Below are 20,478 nucleotides of genomic sequence, written 5' to 3' on the forward strand. Positions count from 1 at the left end.
TTCCTTCCATCCACTGTCTCTCTTCCTTCTGCATCTTCCATTTGCTCTGTTACTGTGCCTCTCCCTTTCTCACCCTTCCAAATTGGTCTGGCACCCTTCCGCTCCCCCCATAGTCTGGCATCTGTCTTCTTCCCTGCCAGTGTCTTCTCCCTACTCTCTCTTCCCCATTTCCTTTCAGCGTCCTTCTCCCCCCCATCTTCCCCATGTCCTGTCAGCGTCCTTATCCCCCCTCTGTCTTCCACATGTGCTTTCAGCGTCCTTCTCCCCCCTCTGCTTCCCCATGTCCTTTCAGCGTCCTTCTCCCTCTCTGTCTTCCCCATGGCCTTTCAGCGTCCTTCTCCCTCTCTGCCTTCCCCATGGCCTTTCAGCGTCCTTATCCCCCCCCATCTTTCCCATGTCCTTTCAGCGTCCTTCTCCACCCCTTTGTCTTCCCCATGTGCTTTCAGCATCATTCTCCCCCCTCTGTCTTCCACAAGTGCTTTCAGAGTCCTTCCCCCGCCCTTCCCATGGCCTTTCAGCGTCCTTCTCCACCTCTTTGTCTTCTCCAGTGCTTTCAGCGTCCTTCTCCCGCCCTCCTTCTCTCCCGCCCCGGGTGCAGCACAGCCGGCCAGGTCCCCTTACTTTTGTGGCACTTCCCCGACCGACCGACCGACCAACAACAGCCCCGGTCTGACAAATCTCCCTGCCCTTAACCGTGAATCTAAATTACTTTCTTACAGCTGCTGTAAGAAGGTAATTTAGATTTGCGGCTACAGGGCAGGGAGGATTGTCAGACCGGGGCTGTTGTCGGTCGGGGAAGCGCCACAAAAGTAAGGGGACCTGGCCGGCTGTGCTGCATCCAGGGCGGACCTCCCCCCTCCCTTGGTAGCCACTCGAACCGCGAGGCTACTCTCCGTCTCCTTACCTGCTCTGCAGAGCAGGTAGAGAGAAGAAGAGCCGCGCGACTGAGTACATCCAGCCCCGCAGGAACCCCGCGACCCTCGAAGGCATCCCAACGGGATCCCCGCGACCCTAGGGGGCGTCCCCACGGGATCCCCGTGACCCGAAGGGGAACCCGCGGGATGCCCGCGGGATTCCCGTCGTCCCCGTTCCCATTCAGCTCTCTAATTTAGAGCTTAGCATGGAGCAGATTAAATGGTCTTTGAAGATTATGGCTAGATCTCCGCCTTCAGCATTCAGCAGAAGAAGTAGTCCAAAGCAGATAGTCTGGTGGACGAGTCTGAAAATGGAAAGAGTAACCCCTGACGAATGATGTTGAGGACCCATAGGTCTGATGTGAAGAGTTCCCAACAACTGATGAAAAGCTGAAGACAACCTCCGATGGGCTGAGGCAAAGGTTGAGAAATGTTGAGATTGGCTATGCTCCTGAAAAACAGGTCAAAAAGGCTGTGTAGATTTAGGTGTAACAGCCTGCTGGGGTTGATGGGGTTGCTGCTGTTGATGCCTCTGCCTGCAAGGTTGAGACTGAGGTGGCGGCAGAGGCTTTGCAGCAAAACGACGCTGCTATGAAGACTGCTGTCTGAAAGGGCAAACAGGTGGGGGCTTTTTCTTGTTTTTAATCTTATTTGGGTCGGTGCTAACTCATCTAATAGATGTCTTGTGGATAAATTCCATTCCATTTTTAATCAAAGTATCCCACCTGGTTTCGTGAGCTGATAACTTTTGGGTGGTTGTATCTAAGGAAGCTCCAAAAAGTTAATCGACCAAACAAGGAGCATCAGCAAGACGATGGTTAACATCAAGTTCCGAGACTCTGAACCAGGCTAGGCGTCGCATTGCCACAGACATAGCCTCAGCACGAGATGTTAGCGCAAACATGTCATAGACAGAGCATACCATGTATTTGCACAGCTGTAGCAAGTCAGAAATGTCTTTGAAAAGCAGGTAATTTGCGATCAGTTAAGTACTTCTGAAAAGTAGTCACTTGGGTAACTAAATGCTTGAGATAGAAGGAGAAATGGAAAGCATAGTTACCAGACCGGTTGGCAAGCATTTGCCAAAATGGTCCATTGCCTTACCTTCTCTGCCAGGAAGTACAGAAGCATAGACACTGGTTCCAGCAGATTTTTTAAGTGTGGACTCCACCAGGAGAGACTCATGGGGGAGCTGAGACTTGTCAAAGTCTGGAATGGGTACCACCCTATATAGCGAATTCAGCTTGCGAGGAGCCCCAGGGATGGTCAAAGGAGTTTCTAAGTTCTTGAAAAAGGTCTCCCGCAAGATGTCATGAAGGGGAAGCCGAAGAAAGTCCTGAGGTGGCTGCTCATAATCTAATGCATTCAAAAGTTGTTTAGATGGGGTGACAGCAGGGTAGAAGGCGGGAGAGAAGGAAAGGCACTGGCGGCGGCTGATTGCCTACAGGAGTGTTTCTCAACTACTTCAAGCTAAGTACTCCCAACCACAGACTCCCAAGCTCTGCCCTAAACCAACCCAACCTCTGCCCCAGATCCTGCCCCCTTTACTAATTGTAATGCAATTTTTTTCTTTTCATTTTTCATATACACACAAAACAAACAGCAGATATAGATTCTCAAAACTGAAAATAAAAATAATTTTTCCTACCTTTGTTGTCTGGTGATTTAATTATTTTCTGGTTGGACTTCCTAATGGCTGTGCATACAACATTTCTTTCACAATCCAGCCCCATCCCCTTTGGGTCCAGGTCTCTATATCTTTTCCCTCTGCTTACCCTCCCCAGATCCAGTGTCAGTTCTCCTTTGTACCTACTAGTGCTACCTGATTCAGGGAAAAAAAATTTCGACTCGATTCGATTCAGCCTATTGAATTAGTTTTTCGATTTGATTTTCCTGCCCAATTGGGTGTTTTTGATTTTTTTTCAAACATCCTGGTGGGTTAATTTTAAAGTCTCTTCACCCCCTTTGCCTTCTCCAAACCACACTGGCGCTGTGGTGTAAACAAAATAAATAAACAAAAAAGACTTTTCCTCTCTCTGTTAAATCCTAGCTCACGTTTGCGGTTTAACACCAGCTCTGGCAGGATACACGTTTCAAATCTGACATATTGTAATCACAAAATTAGTTTTTCTACCTTTTGTTGTCTGGTAATTATTCAAATCTTGATGGTCCCAGGCTCTGGTTGTCTTCTGATAACTTGCTTGCCAGGGTCTTCTTCTTTCTGCATGCTAACCATCCATCTGCCATCTCTGTCCTCCCCTTCCGTTTCCCTTCCCTCCCCCAGAAGGTCTGGCATCTTTCCTTTTTTTGTCTCCCTCCACAGATCCACCTTTTCTTAACTACCCTTTCATCCAGCATCTCTCCCTCCTTTCCCACCACCCCAGGGTCCACCATCTCTCCCTTTCTTTTCCCAACTACCCTCCTATCCAGTATCTCTATCCCCCCTCCACACCATCCCTTGTATCCAACTTCTCTCCCTTTCTTTCTGTTCCTTACCTCCCTAAATCCCATTGTCCATCATCTTTCTCCCTCTCCTCTATTTTCAGACCCATTATTTCTTCCTCCCCAAAGTCCGGAATATGCACGTCACTTTGAACCCCCCCTTCCCTCCCTCCCTCCGTGTACTTCTTCACCAGGGCCTCCCTCCCCTGAAGGCCTGCACCCCACCCCTAAAGGCCTGCCTGTCCCCCCTGAAGGCCTGTGCCACCATACCTGAAGACCCGTTTCCCCCCCTTTAAAGGCCTGTCCCCCCTTAAAGGTCTGCATCCCACCCATGAAGGCCTGCTTGTCCCTCCCCCCCTTGAAAGTCTGTCCACCCTGAAGGTCTGCACCTCCCCCTAAAGGTCTGTCCCCTCCTTGAAGGCCTGTCCCCCCCCCTTTAAGGCTTGTCCCCCCTTTAAAGTCCTGCATCCCACCCCTGAAGGCCTGCCTGTCCCCCTTGAAGGCATGTCTCCCCCCTTGAAGGCCTGTCTCCCCCCTTGAAGGCCTGCATTCCACCCCAAAGGCCTGTCTGCCTGTCCCCCCTGAAGGCCTGTCCCCCCCAGCGGAAAGCCTGCGTGTTCCCCCTGGCCTCCCACTGGTGTCCGGCTTCCCTCCTGGCCTCCCCGCACCGTTTACCTTTGAGGAACAGCCTGCAGACAAGATCGCAATGCCAGCTATCTTTGCACTACTTCTGAGCTGTTTCCTCTGTTGCGGTCCCACCCCTCCTCTAACATCAGAGGCAGGATCACAGTGGAGGAAACAGCTCTGAAGCAGTGCAAAGATCGCTAGCATCATGATCTTGTCTGCAGGCTGCTCATCAAAGGTAAATGGTGCGGGGAGGCCAGGAGGGGAAGCGGGAGGTGAAGCCGAATGCCAGGGGGGAAACGGACGCCGGGAGGGGGAAATGGATGCCGAGGGGGGGGGGGGAAGCCAGATATCAGCACTTCCCGACTGACCCTCCCCCCTCACCCTTTAAAGCAGGTGCGGCAGTGGCCGGCCAGCAAGAGCAGCGCTGCCGCTCCTGCTTTAGGGGGCGAGGGTCAGCCAAACGGGAACCGATTTTTTTTGTTGTTGTTTTGAATCGATTCGAATCGAGTCACCTGAAGTGAATCGGTGAATTGATTTGAATCGTGAATCGGGCAGCACTAGTATCTACCACCACCTTTGTTCCAGGTCTCCCTGTTTCTCCCTCCTCTGTTATGATCTTGCATCTCTCTGTTCTTCCTCAGGGTCTCTCCCCCTCTGTTTGCACCTCCTATAGCCCAGCATCTGCCTCCTGTCTTTCCCATTTGGTCTAAGCCTCTCTCTCTCTGTCTTTCTCCTGCTTACAACACCCCCCCACCACACACACACACCATGTCCAGCATTTGTTCTCCTTTCTTCTAGGTCTTTCTCTGCTTCTCTCTATCCCTTCTTGGTCCAGAATCTTTCTACCTCTCTGCACTCTCTTTCTCTCTCTTCCTTCTAGACACCCTCAAGTCCAACATCTGCCCCCCCCTCTCTTCTGCTTCCCCTTTGTTTCAGATCTTTCTATCTCTCTCACTCTCTCTGTCTTCCCCCACCATAGGGCCTGGCACTCTTCATCTTTCTTCCTTTCTCCCCTTCCTTTCTTCCATTCACAGCCCGACTTCTCTCCCTCATTCTCAAACACCTCACCTATGTGTCCTACCTACAAATCTGTCTCTGAAGTTTCTAACAACTCCCGAAACTTTGTGTCTCCAATGTCTCTTTCCCTCTGCCGCAACTTCTTTCCATGTATCACGTGCCGCCCTGCTGGAAACAGCAAGTTGTGGCAGAGGGAGCAAAACGTAGCCACTGGAAAGCTTTGGGGCTGATTCCTGTCAGTGTCAGTGGGAGAAGCTGGCAGCACTAGCATGGTAACTGAACCCTCACAGGCAGGAGAGCAGAGTGAGAGCCGTATCGGGCACAGGTCACAGTGAGAGCTGTTTTGGGCCGCATGTGGCTTGCGGGCCGTATTTTGTGCAGGAAAAAGAACAAAGAACCAGCGTGGCTCAATGTAGAGGTGAAAGAAGCAATCAGAGACAAGAAAACTTCGTTTAAGAAATGGAAAAGGTCAAAAACAGATGAAAACTGGAATAAGCACAAACAACATAGCCAAGTAGGCGAAAAACTTAAAGCTGTTCTTTCATATATTAAGGAGAAACGACCCGCGAAGGAAGTGGTGGGACCGTTGGATGACCATGGAATAAAGGGAGTGCTAAAGGAGGACAAAGAAATCACCGACAAACTGAACACATTTTTTGCATCTGTATTTACCGAAGAGGATATACACAGCATACCGGAACCCATCAGACTATATGCTGGAAATTAAGACGGGAAACTGACAGAGTTGACAGTCAGTGTAGAAGAGGTACGCAAGCAGATTGATAGGCTTAAGAGTGATAAATCCCAGGGACTGGATAGCATCCATTCGAGGGACATCAAGGAACTGAGAGGGACTATAGCTAAACTGCTTCAACTGATGGCCAATCTGTCGATTAAATCGGGAAAGATTCTGGATGACCGGAGGTGGCGAATGTTACGCCGATCTTCAAAAAAGGTTCGAGGGGAGATCCAGGAAACTACAGACAGGTGAGTCTGACCTCGGTACTGGGATAGATGGTAGAGGCGCTGATAAATGACCGCATCATTGATCACCTTGACGGACACAATTTAATGAGGACCAGCCAGCACGGTTTCAGCGAAGATAGATCTTGCCTGACGAATTGCTGCACTTCTTCGAGGGAGTAAACAAGCGGATAGACAAGGGCGACCCGGTTGACATTGTATATCTGGATTTTCAGAAGGTGTTCGACAAGGTTCCACATGAACGACTACTTCGTAAAATTGCAAGCCATGGAATCGAGGGTGAAATACTCACGTGGATTAAAAATTGGCCGGAGCACAGGAAAGAGAGTGGGGGTAAATAGACAATACTCAGACTGGAAGAGTGTCACCAGTGGGGTGCCGCAGGGCTCAGTGCTTAGACCCTTGCTCTTCAAAATCTTTATAAATGATCTGGACATTGGTACGACGAGTGAGGTGATTAAATTTGCGGACAATACGAAGTTATTCAGAGTAGTGAAGACACAGGGGGACTGCGAAGATCTACAAAGTGACATAATCAAGCTTGAGAAATGGGCATCGACATGGCAAATGAGGTTCAACGTGGATAACTGCAAAGTGATGCATGTCGGTAACAAAAATCTCATGCACAAATACAGGATGTCTGGGGCGGTACTTGGAGAGACCTCCCAGGAAAGATACTTGGGAGTTTTGATCGACAAGTCGATGAAGCCGTCAGTACAATGTGCTGCGGCGGCAAAAAGGGCAAACAGAATGCTAGGAATGATAAAGAAGGGGATCACGAACAGATCGGAGAAGGTTATCATGCCGCTGTACCGGGCCATGGTGCGCCCTCACCTGGAGTACTGCGTCCAGTACTGGTCGCCGTACATGAAGAAGGACACGGTACTACTCGAAAGGGTCCAGAGAAGAGCAACTAAAATGGTTAAGGGGCTGGAGGAGTTGCCATTGTGAGAAACCCACTGCATTCCCAAGGTTTGCACAGGGAAATGTAGGAAAGTATACAAACCCCGGTGCAGAAGGGCTGACCAGGTCAGTGCCCAAGACAATAAGTTAGCTGACTACCCTGTGAGTAAGGATGAAGAAATGGAAATAGAACAGGGAAGCTTAGACTTACCTGAAGCAGTCCCAAAGCCAGGCAGGAAGAATCTGCCTTGCTATTGTCCAGTGCCTGAAGGCAGAAAGCTCACAAGCAGTTTCCCCTCAGAGAAATGGCACAGGCTGAGGAAGGAATTCCCTTCCCCCATCCAAAGCCAAGGGGGGAGTGGTTCTTTCCCTCAGCTTAAAGCCAGGCTCGTCAGAGAGCAAGGGGGGGGGGGGGAGGAGAACGAGGCTTGGGAGAAACAGCAGGACGAGAGAAGAGGCAGGAAGTGCAGGATGGGGCTGAGCTTGCCTCAGGCCCTGCAGGGCAGTTCATCAGCACGGACTGGGTGATGACTGAGGAGCAGACTGGTAATTTGTCTACAGAATTCCTCCCCCCAGAGCCAATGGTGGTGGAAGATAGTAGTACTGTGGAGGAGAACTGGCCAGAGGAAATGGAGAGCTGAACACACTGGGAAAAGGTCTGTGAAAAGGTTTTTTTTTTCTGGCTGTGTTTTTCTGTTTCTCTCATTGAGCTAATGAATGTGGGAGTTATCAAAGGAACGTAATCCTGTACTACAGTTTTCATATGCTAGTTTGCTGGACTTTTTGAAAGGCACAGTAATCTCCTCTTCAGGAAATGTACACAGTTGAACCAAACGCTAGGCTGTCATTCTAGCCAGGTTAAACCCTGAGGTCCCTGGTTACAAGACTCCGTGCAAGAGCCCAGCTGTGAATTGATTGCCATAACAACTAGGTAATTAACTTAGCCTGCATGCCTCTTAGGAAAAGGAGATTAATCCTCTCAGCATAAAGTCTGCTCCATTTCTGCATGGGAAGTCCAGCCTAGCTGGAGAGAGTAAGTGCACTTTAGGAAAAGCACAGAATGTCTCTTAGGCATGAATATGAATGTCTTCTCTGTAGCTCTACAGTGAAAAGTTATTTTTGCCAACTGTTTCACCTCTAAGCCTTATGAAGAGCTAAATGACTGTATATGATTTGCCAAGCAAGCTCAGAGCTGATTCCTGAGTGATAGTGAATGAAATGAACTTTTTCTTTTTGGTTTTGTATTATGTTCATGCTACCAGGGAAACCTGGAGTGGCACAGTGATTCTACGGCCGGTGGCCAAATAAAAGCTTATGTTTTTGCACCAAGGCCATTCTGACAAATGGGTTTTCTTCAAAGCCTTTGGGAGTAAGCTTAGTTAGGCATTTGCCTAGTGGTGGCCATCTTGAAAGGACACCCTAATTCTAAAGGGACCACACCAGTAGCAAACATTGTGTCACTACCCGACAGCTCAGGGTGTCCACAGAGAGCACGGGTGTAACACCGTGCAGTGAGAGATTGGAGAAACTGGGCTTCTTCTCCCTTGAAAAGAGGAGACTGAGAGAAGACATGATCGAAACATTAAAAATACTGAAGGGAATAGACTTAGTAGATAAAGACAGACTGTCCACACTCTCCAAGGTAGGGAGAATGAGAGGGCACTCTCTAAAGTTGAACGGGGATAGATTCCGTACAAATATAAGGAAGTTCTTCTTCACCCAGAGTGGTAGAGAGCTGGAATGCTCTTCCGGAGTCTGTTGTAGGGAAAACACCCTCCAGGGTTTCAAGACTAAGCTGGACAAGTTCATCCTAAACTGGGATGTATGCAGGTGAGGCTGAGCACTGTTCTTTGACTGCTGGGCAGGATGGACCACTTGTCTGACCCAGCAGCTGCAATTCTTATGTTCTGTCCTAAACCATAAAACACAGTTACAGCAGGCAGATATTCTCACGTATGGGTGACATCATCCACGGAGCCCTGATGCGGACAGCTCCACGAGCAATCTTGCTTGAAGAACTTTAGAAAGTTTGCGACTGACCTCACCACGCATGTGTAAGTGCCTTCCCACCCAACGCAGGGCACGCATCTCCTCAGTTTAGATAGCCAGCTAAGAAGCCAACCAGGGGAGGTGGGTGGGTTGTGAGAATATTTACATGCTGTCCCTGGATAACACCTGTTACGCTAAGTAACTGTGCTTTATCCTAGGACAAGCAGCCAGCATATTCTCACATATGGGTGATCTCCAAGCTAACCAGAATGGGATGGGGGAGAGTTGGTCTTGCAAAAAATAAAATCTGAAATACTGAGAAGTTGAAGGGCTTATCCCATTTGAACAAAAGTTCCAGACACTAATTAAAAGTGAAAGAAATGAACCGAGGAGAAAAAAATAGAGGCTTCATCTATTCTGTCAATCAAAATAGACTGAGAAACAATACCGAAGCTGCCAAACTCAAACCTTTGAAGGGCTGTGACTGGAGTCTCTAATTCCTGCCCAGCCTGAATATAACACAAGCAGTGAAACTTGATCACCACCTCTCCAACATTCTGACAACAATGACCAGCTACAAATCATTAAAAAATAAAATAAAAAATAAAAAAAATAAAAACCCTGTTAAGAACTGCCATCTCCGGATCAGACCTATGGTCCATCGAGTCCGGCGATCCGCACACGCGGAGGCCCAGTCAGGTATACACCTGATGTAGTTTTACCACCCATATCCCTCTATGCCTCTCATAAGGAGATGTGCATCTAATTTGCCTTTGAATCCTAGCACAGTGGATTCCTTAATAACCTCCTGTGGAAGAGCATTCCAGGCGTTCACCACTCTGTTATTAAAAAAATTCATCAAGAAATCCTAATACATCGCCATAACTATCCCCACTCTTGTAAAACTCCCAGCACCCTAATTTGTAATTTTCCTGGAAATGTCCATTTATCTTCTTTTGTAATCTGCATGCAACCATGGTACTGTCTGAGCTTACGCCCTTGCTGAATGTGCTGGTGCTGTGGGGTAGACAGTAGTGCTGCCCGATTCAGGAAAAAAACTTTCAATTCAATCCAGCCTACTGAATCGATTTTTCGATTCAATTTTCCTGCCCAATTGGGTGTTATTTTCAAACATCCTGGTGGGTTTATTTTATAGCCTCTACACCCCTTTTGCCTTCCTCTAACCACATTGGCGCTGTGGTGTAAACAAAATAAACCAACAAAAAAGACTTTTTCTCTCTCTCTGTTAAATCCTAGCTCACGTTTGCGGTCTAACACCAGCTCTGGCGGGATACACGTTTCAAATCTGACAGTGTATTCACAAAACAAAAAATAAAATTAGTTTTTCTACCTTTTGTTGTCTGGTTATTTTTCAAATCTTATTGGTCCAAGGCTCTGGTTGTCTTCTGATAACTTGCTTGCCAGGGTCTCCTTCTTTCTTCTTTCTGCATGCTAACCATCCATTTGCCATCTCTATCCTACCCTTCTGTTTCCCTTCCCTCCCCTGGAGGTCTGCCATCTTTCCTTTTTTTCATCTCCATCTACAAATCCACCTTTTCTCAACTACCCTTTCATCCACATCTCTCCCTTTCTGTAACTTTCATCCCTAAATCCCATTGTCCACCATTTCTCTCCCTCTCTTCTGTTTTTAGACCCCTTATTTCTTTCCCCCAAAGTCCGGCATATGCAAGTCTCTTTGAAAACCTCCTTCCCTCCCTCCCTCCGTGTACTTCTACACCAAGGCCCCCTCCCCTGAACGTCTGCACCCCCCTGAAGGCCTGTGTATTCAATTTACCTAATTTCAGCAGCTTGCACTGCAGAAGATCGCTGGCTCTAGCGATCTTTGCAAGCTGCCATACGTCGTCGTCCGAGTTGTCTTCTCTGCCGCGGTCCCAACGTATGGCAGTTTGCAAAGATCGCTAGAGCCAGCGATCTTCTGCAGGGCAGGCTGAAATTAGGTAAATTGATGTGGGAAAGCCGGACACCAGCGGGGAAGCCACTTCCCGACTGACCCTCCCCACTCGCCCTCTAAAGCAGGAGCGGTAGGCCAGCAAGAGGCAGCACTGCTGCTCCTGCTGTAGGGGCGAGGGGGTAGGGTCAGTGAACGAATCAGGAGGCCGATTTTTTGTCGTGGTAAATCGATTTGAATTGTGAATCTGGCAGCCAGATTCTCAGCTTCCCCAACCCCCTGTCCGTTCTCAGCTTCCCCAGCCTCCCTGCCCGATTCTCAGCTTCCCCAGCCCCCCTGCCTGATTCTTAGCTTCCCCAGCCTGATTCTCAGCTTCCCCAGCCCCCCTGCCCGATTCTCAGCTTCACTAACCCCTGCCCGATTCTCAATTTCCCCAGCCCCCCTGCCCAATTCTCAGCTTCCCCAGCCCGATTATAATTTTCCCCAGCCCCCCTGCCTGATTCTCAGCTTCCCCAGCCCGATTCTAATTTTCTCCAGCACCCTTGCCCGATTCTCAGCTTTCCCAGCCCCCCTGCTTGATTCTTAGCTTCCCCAGCCCCCCTGCCCGATTCTCAGCTTCCCCAGCCCCCCTGCCCGATTCTTAGCTTCCCCAGCCCGATTCTCAGCTTCTCCAGCCCAATTCTCAGCTTCCCCAGCCTCCCTGCCCGATTCTCAGCTTCCCCAGCCTCCCTGCCCGATTCTCAGCTTCCCCTGTCCGATTCTCAGCTTTCCCAGCCGTCCTGCTCGATTCTCAGCTTCCCCAGCCCCCCTGCCCGATTCTTAGCTTTCCCAGCCCGATTCTTAGCTTCCCCAGCCCCCTGTCCGATTCTCAGCTTCCCCAGCCCGAATATAATTTTCCCCAGCCCCCCTGCCCGATTCTCAGCTTCCCCAGTCCTTCTGATGTAACTTCCGGTTTCACAAAACCGGAAGTTACTTTAGATGGGGACAACTCCGGTGGGTGGCAGCGGCAGAGGAAAAGCATGAACACCTTGAATGGGTCTTGAATCGGTGAGTTTGATTTTTTGCCAAACCATATTGATTCGAATCGATTCTGAAGTGAATTGGTGAATCGATTCGAATCGTGAATCGGGCAGCACTAGTAGACAGTGGAAGCTAATATCAATGTGCCTTTTTCCTCTGTTGTTTTGTATACTGATTTAGACCTTTTCCTACTGTATTTTCAAAGCATGGCTGTAGGATATGCTTGTTGTGAACACCGTAAAAATAGCAGAAGTCAAAATGTCAGGATAAAAACTTACTAGAACAGACAAATTTAAAATAGTTCAACAAAGAACATATTTCCAGAACTCAACAAACAAAATAATATCTTACCCGGCAAAATCAAGGTCATTGTTGAATACAACATCTAGATTATCTCCTTCAACAGAGTCTACAAGAAAATGGAAAAATTCTGTTGTAACATAGTTTGATGAAATATGTTAGAATTAATCATAAACTGAACAGTGACAGAGAAAAACAAACAAAAAACCTCTGAAAACAAAAATGTGTTGCCTTCTGAAAGATATAATTTTTGACTGAAAGCAGAAGAAATCTTGTATGGAAAAATTAACAGATAAAAAATTATATCTGAGCTCATCATCCAAAATCAAAATGGCTTCTGTGGATAAACAGTGAAGATATCCAAATTCAACTACTAAGGTATAAGCAGCTATTGCCAAGTATCCAAGTTCACTCAGAGCTTGCTATCCCACACATCAAATATCTGTCTGAGTGGCTTACATATTATTACTAGATAGTAAAAAAATAGGGATAAAGGAAGGAGAGTGACAGAGAGCAGGCAGGGAAAGAAAAATAACTACAATAAATGATAGAACAGGTAGAACAGGAGAGTCAGTGAAGGGAGGGGTGAAAAATGCATCTGAATTGATTCTGCAGATCCAAGGGAGGTTGGAGGGGAATACTAATGAAATGAATATAAATGCACTAGTCTTTAAGCCCGTTACATTAACGGATGCTAGAATAGATGTGTTTGTCTGTCTTTCTTTCTGTCTTTCTTTCTGTCTGTCTCTCTATCTACTTGGTCGTTGTCTTTCTTTCTGGCCCACTGTCACGCTGCAGTGGGAAGCCTCAGGTAAGAAGGTTCTGGAGGACCTTAAATAAAGTTTGTGTGCTCAGCCAGTGTTAGCTGCCATAGACTTTAGGAAACCTCTGATCCTTCAAACAGATGCCTCGGGTAGCGGGTTGGGGGCTGTCCTCAGCCAAGAGACCCAAGGGGTTGAGCATCCTCTGTTATACCTCAGCTGGAAGCTCCATACTAATGAGAGGAATTATGCCACAGTGGAGCTTCAGTGCCTTGCAGCAAAGTGGGCCATGGAGACTTTGGAGTATTATGTGACAGAGCGTGAGTTTACTTTAGTCATGGACCACGCTGCCCTCAAATGGCAACACACGATGTGTAACAACAACACCAGACCAACACGCTGGTATCTAGCCCTCCAGACCTTCAGATTCAAGGTAATCCATAGGCCAGGAAAGCTGAACACAAATGTAGATGTCCGGTCTAGAATGTATGGAAAAACAGAGAAAAGACAGGGTTCTCATGACAGTCAGCCTTTAAGGAAAGGGGCATGTGACATTTCCATCCCCAGGGATGAACCTATGAGGAGTAAGACATGCACTAAACCCGTTCCCTGAGGCAGAAAACCAGTTAAAGGTAGTCCTTCGGAGGCTGCTGAGGACATGAACCTGACCCCGAGCTGGAACCCATGCTAGAGCCAGAGCCTGTTAGGAGAGTAAGCTCCTTTAGGAAGTTTAATCAGTTCCCTAACAATAATATTCCCAGTGACCTGAGAGGGAGCCAGAGAGCACTCAAACCTGTGCCCCAGCCATGTAAGCTAGGAGGTGGCTTTAACACCTTAAAACAGCTCTCAAAGACTGTAAAGCAGGCAGCAGAGCAAAACCTGGCAGATAGGGCTCTTCTGGCCAGGCAAAGGCAAGGCACAAGCCAGAAGCCCATGGAATGGGAAGGCTCTGCACCCCAGGAGATTACAGAGCTGGAGGCTCCAAAAGAATGTATGGACATAGCTGAGTTTGGAGTGCCTGAAGCTGAATCGATGGATGTAAGTTTGGTAGTTTCTTGCCAGTAACTTATCTTGCTCTTTTTGGATTTTTGTTGGGACAATTTACTGAAGGAACTGTTTTGAGAAAGGATTTTTTTTGTTGCACAGCAGTGGGGGCTGGGCTGAAAGCAGTGCTGGAGTTGTGCACAGCACTAATTGAACTGCTCTACACCAGCTGGGACTGAGCTTGTAGGAAGCTAGTGTGGTTTTCTTTTGTTAGCTGCATTGCAAGCCAGTGACTTGCAGAAATGGGGAGGGTTTCCCAAAGACCTAGGGTTGGGATTCTTGCGGGTGCTTGAAAAAGCCAATAGTAAAAGGTGGACCCAGCAATTCTGTTCCCAGTGTCCAGGGACTGGAGAGTTCCTACAGTCTACAGAGGTGAAGTTTACAAACTGTATTGCTCTGAACTTTTAGTTCGTGATTTATTATACAGGAGCCTGGTGAAGAGCAGGACTGTGTTACAGAAAGCCCCTGTAAAAAGCCCTGCTCCTCCCATCTCAGGAGCCGGCCACGTTTGCGTAGGTCCTCCATCTGCATAATGGCGAGGGGGAGAGAGAGAATGAGTGTCATATCGCAGTGTGACCTAATAGTCTTATTTATGTCTTGACCTCTGTAACACAGAAAAATGGGTGACAAGATATGCTGGTCTTCAGTGATAATAGGATAGGGAGGACACATGGATGTTGGCAGGCCACAATGCTGCAGCCTGGGCTATAGGAACCAACATTAATAAATTTATGTTTGTACACCATTATGCCAGTAGTTTAAATAAATGTATTCAGGCTTCTTTTCTTATCCTGGTATGGCAATTAAATGGGTTGGCCAGGATGAGAAGAAGCAGCATGGTTATGAACTTACAAGCTCAGGGTGCTGAGGGTGTGCTGCATAAGAACATAAAAACATAAGAAATGCCTCTGCTGGGTCAGACCCAAGGTCCATCGTGCCCAACAGTCTGCTCACGCAGTGGCCCAACAGGTCCAGGACCTGTGCAGTAATCTTCTATCTATACCCCTCTATCCCCTTTTCCAGTAGGAATTTGTCTAATCCTTTCTTGAACCCCAGTACCGTACTCTGCCCAATTACGCCCTCTGGAAGCGCATTCCAGGTGTCCACCACACGTTGGGTAAAAAAGAACTTCCTAGTATTTGTTTTGAATCTGTCTCCTATCAACTTTTCCGAGTGCCCTCTTGTTCTTTTATTTTTCGAAAGTTTGAAGAATCTGTCCCTCTCTACTCTCTCTATACCCTTCATGATCTTATAAGTCTCTATCATATCCCCTCTAAGTCTCCTCTTCTCCAGGGAAAAGAGACCCAGCTTCTCCAATCTCTCAGCATATGACAGGTTTTCCATACCTTTTATCAGACGTGTCGCTCTCCTCTGAACCCTCTCGACCAACGCCATATCCTTCTTAAGGTACAGCGACCAATATTGGACGCAGTACTCCAAATGCGGGCGCACCATTGCCCGATACAACGGCAGGATAACCTCTTTCGGTTCTGGCTGTAATACTTTTTTGATTATACCAAGCATTCTATTCGCTCTCTTAGCGGCCGCTGCACACTGTGCCGTCGGCTTCATTGTCATGTCCACCAATACCCCCAAGTCCCTTTCCTGGGTACTCTTATTCAATAATATCCCTCCCATTGTATAGTTGTACCTCGAGTTTCTGCTCCCCACATGTAATACCTTACATTTCTCAATGTTGAACTTCATCTGCCATCTTGTCGCCCATTCTTCTAGTTTGTTCAAGTCCCTTGCAATTCTTCGCATTCCTCTGTAGTCCGAGCTCCATTAAATAGTTTAGTGCCGTCCACAAATTTTATTATCTCACACTTTGTCCCTGTTCAGGTCTTCTGCAGATGAGGACAGAGCTCGCAGGAATGGGACGGGGATTTTAGTTTCTAATGTGTCCGATTGCCAAAAGAAACCATTCCACATTGAGGCAGCTACCTTAGCTACTTTATAATAATAATAATTTTATTTCTTATGTACTGCCCAACCAGAAGATCCAGGCGGTTCATAGCAAGGGAACTGAGGCATATCAGCAAAGATACATGATACAGTAGGAATCAGTAGAATTCAATGCTATACAATATAATATAATAAAATACAACATGATACAATGTAGAGTGATACAAAGCAAAGTCATCATATAAATTTACCAAACAGTGATTTTCTGAACTCATAGTAAGATTGGGAGTGGGCAATCAGAGAACACATCCAAGAGTTCCCTGTTATTTCCCTGTTAAACACAGAATGCCAAATGTTTTCATCATGCATGTGTTCTTAACCAATATCTGGACTGTGAGGTGTATTATACCACTGATGTAACTTCTGTCTTTGGAACTGGTGTGTGAGTACATCTTTATTAGCCACTGACACCTCTCACTGGGAGAGAATTAAGTCACGCAAAGCAGACTCATTCTATATGGACAGAATCCGATCCAGCTTAATTATTACAAGTAACTTGTTGATTATTTGTTATCAATTATTAAATTTATTTTGGATTAAGGATTTGAAGTTCAACTCTGGTCTCCTTATCTCAAGAAAGATATAGTGGCGCTAGAAAAGGTTCAAAGAAGAGTGACCAAAATGGCAAAGGGGATGGAACTCCTCTCATATGAAGAAAGACTAAAACAGTTAGGGCTCTTCAGCTTGGCAAAGAGACAGCTGAGGGGAGATATGATTGAAGTCTACAAAATCCTGAGTGGAGTAGAACGAAGACAAGTGGATCGATTTTTCACTCTGCCAAAAATTACAAAGACTAGGGGACACCCGATGAAGTTACTGGGAAATACTTTTAATCTAATCTAATCTTCTATTTCTGTGTCGCACATACCTAGGCAGGCTCAAAGAGAAGAGAGAGGGGTGGAGAGGCAGGGGAAGAGTGAGGGGAGGAGAAAAAAAAGGGGGAATATTTGGGCAGGGGAAGATCTGAGAAGGTCAAGTGTCAAAGAGGTTAGTTTCAGTTTTTTCCGGAATGTGGTATAGCTCAGTTATGTTCTAGTCGTTTCAGTGAGGTCATTCCAAGTTTTCACTCCTAGGAAGGTAAGCATGGAGTGAAAAATTTGCTTGTATTGGAGATTCTTTGTTGAGGGAAGGTTTAGTAGTATCCTGTTAAGAGTTCTAAAATATTAAGACTTTTAAAATGTTAAGACTTTTAAAATATTAAAGGGTTTTGATAAAATAGACCAGGAAACAGCATTACTAACATTTTCAGAGGTGACACGGACAAGGGATCATAGCCTGAAACTGAGTGGCAGCAGGTTTAGGACAAATGTTAGGAAATTCTACTTCACACAGCGAGTGGTTGGCGCTTGGAATGCTCTCCCGGAGGAGGTTGTGGCGGAGAATACTGTTCCGAGTTTCAAGCGCAAGTTGGATGCACACCTTCTTGCAAATCATATTGAAAGATACAGGAAATCCGGGTCTCCAAAAAGGAGAACCTAAATGGGCCACCGCGTGCGCGGATCGCCGGACAAGATGGACCACGGTCTGATCCGGTGAAGGCATTTCTTATGTTCTTATGTTCTGTGGGAGGTAGACCAAGCCTTTGAGAAAAGTTGGATGAGTGGAACTGCTGAGTTTCCGCGAATTATTTGGTATAAGATGCATAAAGTTTTACATTTTATTCAGTGTAGTTACCTGATGAAGGCTGATATCGAGTCATATTTTTTCAGGTTGAAAATTAGTCTTCCAGCTATGTTTTGTATGAGTTGCATTTTATGGATCAGTGCGCTGTTGATTTCCATGTAGGCAGAATTACAGTAGTCCAGTTATGGTAGGATCATTGACTGTACAATCAGAGCAAAGTGATGTTGATGAAAGTATGGTCTGATCGAATCTTAGTTGCCTTATGGTGAAGAGGGATTTTTTTCGAATATTAGAGATTTGAGCTTCCATGGTTAGTGTGGAATCAAGAATGCAGCCTAAGATTTTGGAGGTTTTATCGACAGCGAAGGTGGGGCCCGAATGGAGAGTGATGCTTGTCAGTGCTGTCTGTTGGACTGTGTGGAAGTATAAGTCTTTGGTTTTGGTTTGGTTTAGTTTTAGCTTGTTGTTGTCCAATTTTGGATTCTTTCAATATTGTTGGTGACATCTGATTGGTTGTTGGTTGTGGGGATGAGGAACAGAATGTCATTTGCGTAGGACATTATGCTTTCATCATCAAATCTGATATTTCCGAGGGAGCTCATGAAGAGGTTAAACAAGATGAGGGAAAGTGAGCCTTGAGGCACCCCACAGAAGGCTTTCTAGGGGCTGGAGATCTCTTCATTTTTTTTGACAATGTTATAGGAAGTCAGAGAATCATTTTAGCACTGTTCCAGTTATACGATTTCTGACAATTTTATTAGTAGAAGGTGATGATCCACGGAGAAAAAAGGCAGCTGAAATGTTAAATTGCAGGAGTATTGCCTGCATCCCATACTGAGTAGTTGTTTGGTTTTTGTGATTAAAGTGAGGATGAGAAGTTCAGTGCTGTGTTGTTGACGGAATCCGAATTGGGTTGGGTGGAGACATGAATGTTGCTCGATGTAGGTTGCAAGTTGTTTACTTACGTGGGTCTCGATGATTTTTGTTAGAATAGGTATGCCAACGATGGGTTTGTAGTTGGAGGACATGGAGAGATCTGCCTTTTAATTTTTTGGTACGGTTGTAAGTGCAAATTTTCCCATTGTTTCTGGTAGTTGGCCTAGGTTTAGGGAAGGTTGGTGATCCAGATGATGATTTGTTCGGGTGCAGTTGCAAGGAGGTAGGTGGGGTAGTTGTCTAGGGGACTGCGACGTGCTGACAGTTTGGATAATAGTTTTGTTGTATCTGAGATGGACAAGCTGGAGAATGAAGTCCAGATTTGATTTGCTTTAGTAGGTTCTGTGGACTGCCTCGGCGTGTCAGGAGAGCGATGTTCCGTGATGATCGTTTTGGCTACATCAGATTGTAATGTCTTGATTTTATTTAGAAAGAACTCTGCTAGTTCTTATGCAGTGATTTTGTTGGGGTGACATGTGGAGTCTTGGTTCGGAGGGGTAGTGAGCTGTCGCACCAGGAGGAATAAACTTTTTGGGTTTAATGTTTTGGTGCCTAGTTTGGAGGCATAATAGTTTTTTTTGGCCTCCGATAAGTTGAGTTTGTATTTATTTATTGCTTTGCGCCAAAGTATTCTGTGTTCTTGTGTTCCACTTTTTCTCCATTTCCTTTCCAGTTGCAAAGTTGTTTGTCTGTTCTCAGTGATTCGGTGAACCAGGGGGAAGATTGATGTTGCTTTATTTTTCAGGGTAAAGATGTCCAGTGTGTTAACAAGTTATGGTATGGTTCCAGCTTGCTAGCACTGATATAGTGCAGTTAGAAGGGGGAATTAGGGATTTTGTTACTATGTTCCAGAAGAGATTAGGTTGTGTCCTTCCTCGTACTAATTTCTCGTCACTGGTGGCTTTGTCACTCTGGTTCTCTGTTGAGAGGTTGAGGTGAAAGTTTAGGAGGTAATGGTCGGTCCATGGTACAGGGGTCCATTTGATGTCTGTAGTGAGATTGGTGGGAGTGGTTGCAAGTATATCTAGGGTGTGACCTTTTTCGTGTGTGGGTCCCGAAGGCATTACTGTGATTTCGCAGTCGAGCAATGTTTTGAGCTTATGGACATCTTTGTTCTCCATGGATTCAAGAGGGAGGTTGATATCTCCGAGTATAATCAGTTTGGTGTGTTGGCATGTCAGGTTAGTTATTAGTTCTGTCATTTTGAGGATGGAGCTTGATTGAGAGTTGGGGGGGGGTGTCTATAGATCACTAGAATTCCAATGTTGTTGAGTGTGGAGTTGGGCTTGTCTCACACCTCTGCCCTCAAGGATACAACATACTCGAATTCCCCAGAAAACACAAGCGAGGTGGTGGCCTAGCAATAATATACAAAAGCTCACACACCATCACCGAATTAGACTCGGCAACCCACCCAGATCTAGAATATATTCTAGATCTGGGTGGGTTGCCGAGTCTAATTCGGTGATGGTGTATGAGCTTTTGTATATTATTGCTAGGCCACCACCTCGCTTGTGTTTTCTGGGGAATTCGAGTATGTTGTATCCTTGAGGGCAGAGGTGTGAGAGTTCTGGGTCATCTGGGTCCTTTAGCCATGTTTCAGTGATGAAAAGTAGAGCCGGATTATTAGATGTGATTAGATCATTTAAGAGGAATAATTTATTCACCACCGATCTAGCATTGACATACATGCATGGGATGGGGGATGAAGGTTTTTCTATTTTTCAGTTCTGTTGTTAGTAAAGCTATTCTTATGTTCTTATTAACAGAATACAGCCTCAGGAAAACCAGAGGTTTACCTCTAAGGATATGTTTCAATAGAATTTCAGGCAGAGGTCCGAAGAACAGATATGGGAAAGGACTTAATCAAAAGAAAAGCTACGGAAACACTGAAAAGCCACATTAGAAGCAAGCAGGTCTCAAAAGATGTAGCTCAGGAAGGGGAGAGAAGGAGGGACTGTATCCAGTGTGTGTGTTGCTTAATGCAGGGCCCAGCAATTTATATCCTACACACTGTCAATTATCACATTCTAGAGCTCATACT

The 20,478-nt window shown here is 46.4% G+C and overlaps 1 protein-coding gene across 1 annotated transcript in view; it reads right to left on the minus strand.

Annotated features, from left to right (window-relative positions):
* Positions 1 to 20,478, minus strand: part of CEBPZ (CCAAT enhancer binding protein zeta) — a 348,861-nt gene that overhangs the window by 76,944 nt on the left and 251,439 nt on the right. Inside the window, exon 11 of the mRNA XM_033935900.1 lies at positions 12,157 to 12,214. Coding sequence (XP_033791791.1) covers positions 12,157 to 12,214 — 58 coding nt within the window. The remainder of the gene's footprint in view (positions 1 to 12,156; positions 12,215 to 20,478) is intronic.

This window comes from Geotrypetes seraphini, chromosome 3, assembly GCF_902459505.1.
Source record: "Geotrypetes seraphini chromosome 3, aGeoSer1.1, whole genome shotgun sequence".
Classification (NCBI taxonomy): Eukaryota; Metazoa; Chordata; class Amphibia; order Gymnophiona; family Dermophiidae; genus Geotrypetes; species Geotrypetes seraphini.